At 54.4% G+C, this 1,324-nt stretch overlaps 1 protein-coding gene across 1 annotated transcript; it reads left to right on the top strand.

Annotated features, from left to right (window-relative positions):
- Positions 1-882, top strand: EAH_00001580 (hypothetical protein, conserved; the record flags this gene model as incomplete). The annotated part of the gene is made up of 1 exon (XM_013395240.1): positions 1-882. The coding sequence occupies one exon, from the start codon at positions 1-3 to the stop codon at positions 880-882; it is 882 nt and encodes a 293-aa protein (XP_013250694.1).
- Positions 883-1,324: the final 442 nt, after the last annotated feature.

The raw sequence follows: 1,324 nt of genomic DNA on the forward strand, positions 1-1,324 counted from the left end.
ATGGATTGCCTGTGGCCGTGGCTGCTCCTCGTGGCAGCAGTTGAAGTCGCTGGCGTGCTGGCAGGAGGATCGATTGGTCTTGCTGAGCCTACCACGGAATCTGAGACGACGAGCAGCACCTGGCAAAGCCGTCGTCCTTTTCCATCAACTATAGAGGAAGAGCTTCCTGTACTTGGGGGCCACCCAGCGTTCGCAAGAGTGGACACCGAGACGGCGCTGAGCTGGGAAGATGCCACCAAGGCTTCAGTCAGCTTCCCCTGCACTACATGCACTACTGTAGCGGACGAGACCGCTTCTGTGCAGGAAGAGACAGCAGGCTCATTCGAAGTGCTGCAGTCTAACCCAGATGAACTGCCAGTGGAGGAGACCTCCCCGGTGGCGGCGGCGGCTGTCCCCCTTCGAGGACTTAAGTCCCTTATTCTGAGCTCGTTGCTCCTGGGTGTCTTACTCCTTATTGTAACTGCTCCAGATGAAGTGTACAATGAAGACAACGCCTTGGTCGCTTGGAGGCACTTCTTCGCCGAGGAGATGATAGACGGAATGTTTGCGATTGATGACTTCTTGGACGCGAAGGCTCCAGTTTTCCCCTTCAAAATTTTCAGCTTCTGGATGCTCGCAGGAGCTGTCCCGATGATGTTTGTGTCGGGTTTGGTAAATGTTGTACAAAGCATCAAAAGGCGAAGGCAAGGGCTACCTCTTCTCCAAGGCCCGCGAGTCTCCGGCCTGACCGTGAGCCTCATGGCCGCCCTTCTGAGCGTCTGGGTGATGCTGTTGCCCGTCTACAGAAGTGCAGGCGACTATGAGGGCCATTTATTGGAGGAAGTCAGTGTGAATATTGCATGGGGCGTCAATATCGCGTGCTTGTCCCTCCTCTTGCTCTGAGCAGGGCTCTAGAAGGGGTGGAAAAGGCGGCTCAGCTGAGAGACCAGCAGCTCCTCCAAGGCTTGACTCGATAAGGACACCTCCAACTTGAGAAGACAGGCGCGCCCTGGTTTTTCTTTTAAAGAGATGACGCCAACCAGCTCACAGCCTGCTGCTCTCTCCATGGGGAAGCAGCTGCCACCTGGAGGCTTGAGAAGCAATGGGCTTCTGCGGACAGTAGTATGATGGGCGTTACACTCCAAGGCTGCATCAATATCTGTTCGTACTTGATCTACCATACTCCTTTCCGCATTTTTGTGGAGTTAGTACTGAGAATGACAAAGCAGCAGTTGCAGAGGCGAGCAATCGCACGGGGCTACGACGTAGGCCATTGCACCTGTGGCGTTCATCTCGATTACTCCCTTCTTTCAGCTTTAGGTGATTCAGCTTTACAGGTCGTTTG

This window comes from Eimeria acervulina, genomic scaffold (assembly GCF_000499425.1).
Source record: "Eimeria acervulina Houghton genomic scaffold, Eah_scaff5, whole genome shotgun sequence".
Lineage (NCBI taxonomy): Eukaryota > Apicomplexa > Conoidasida > Eucoccidiorida > Eimeriidae > Eimeria > Eimeria acervulina.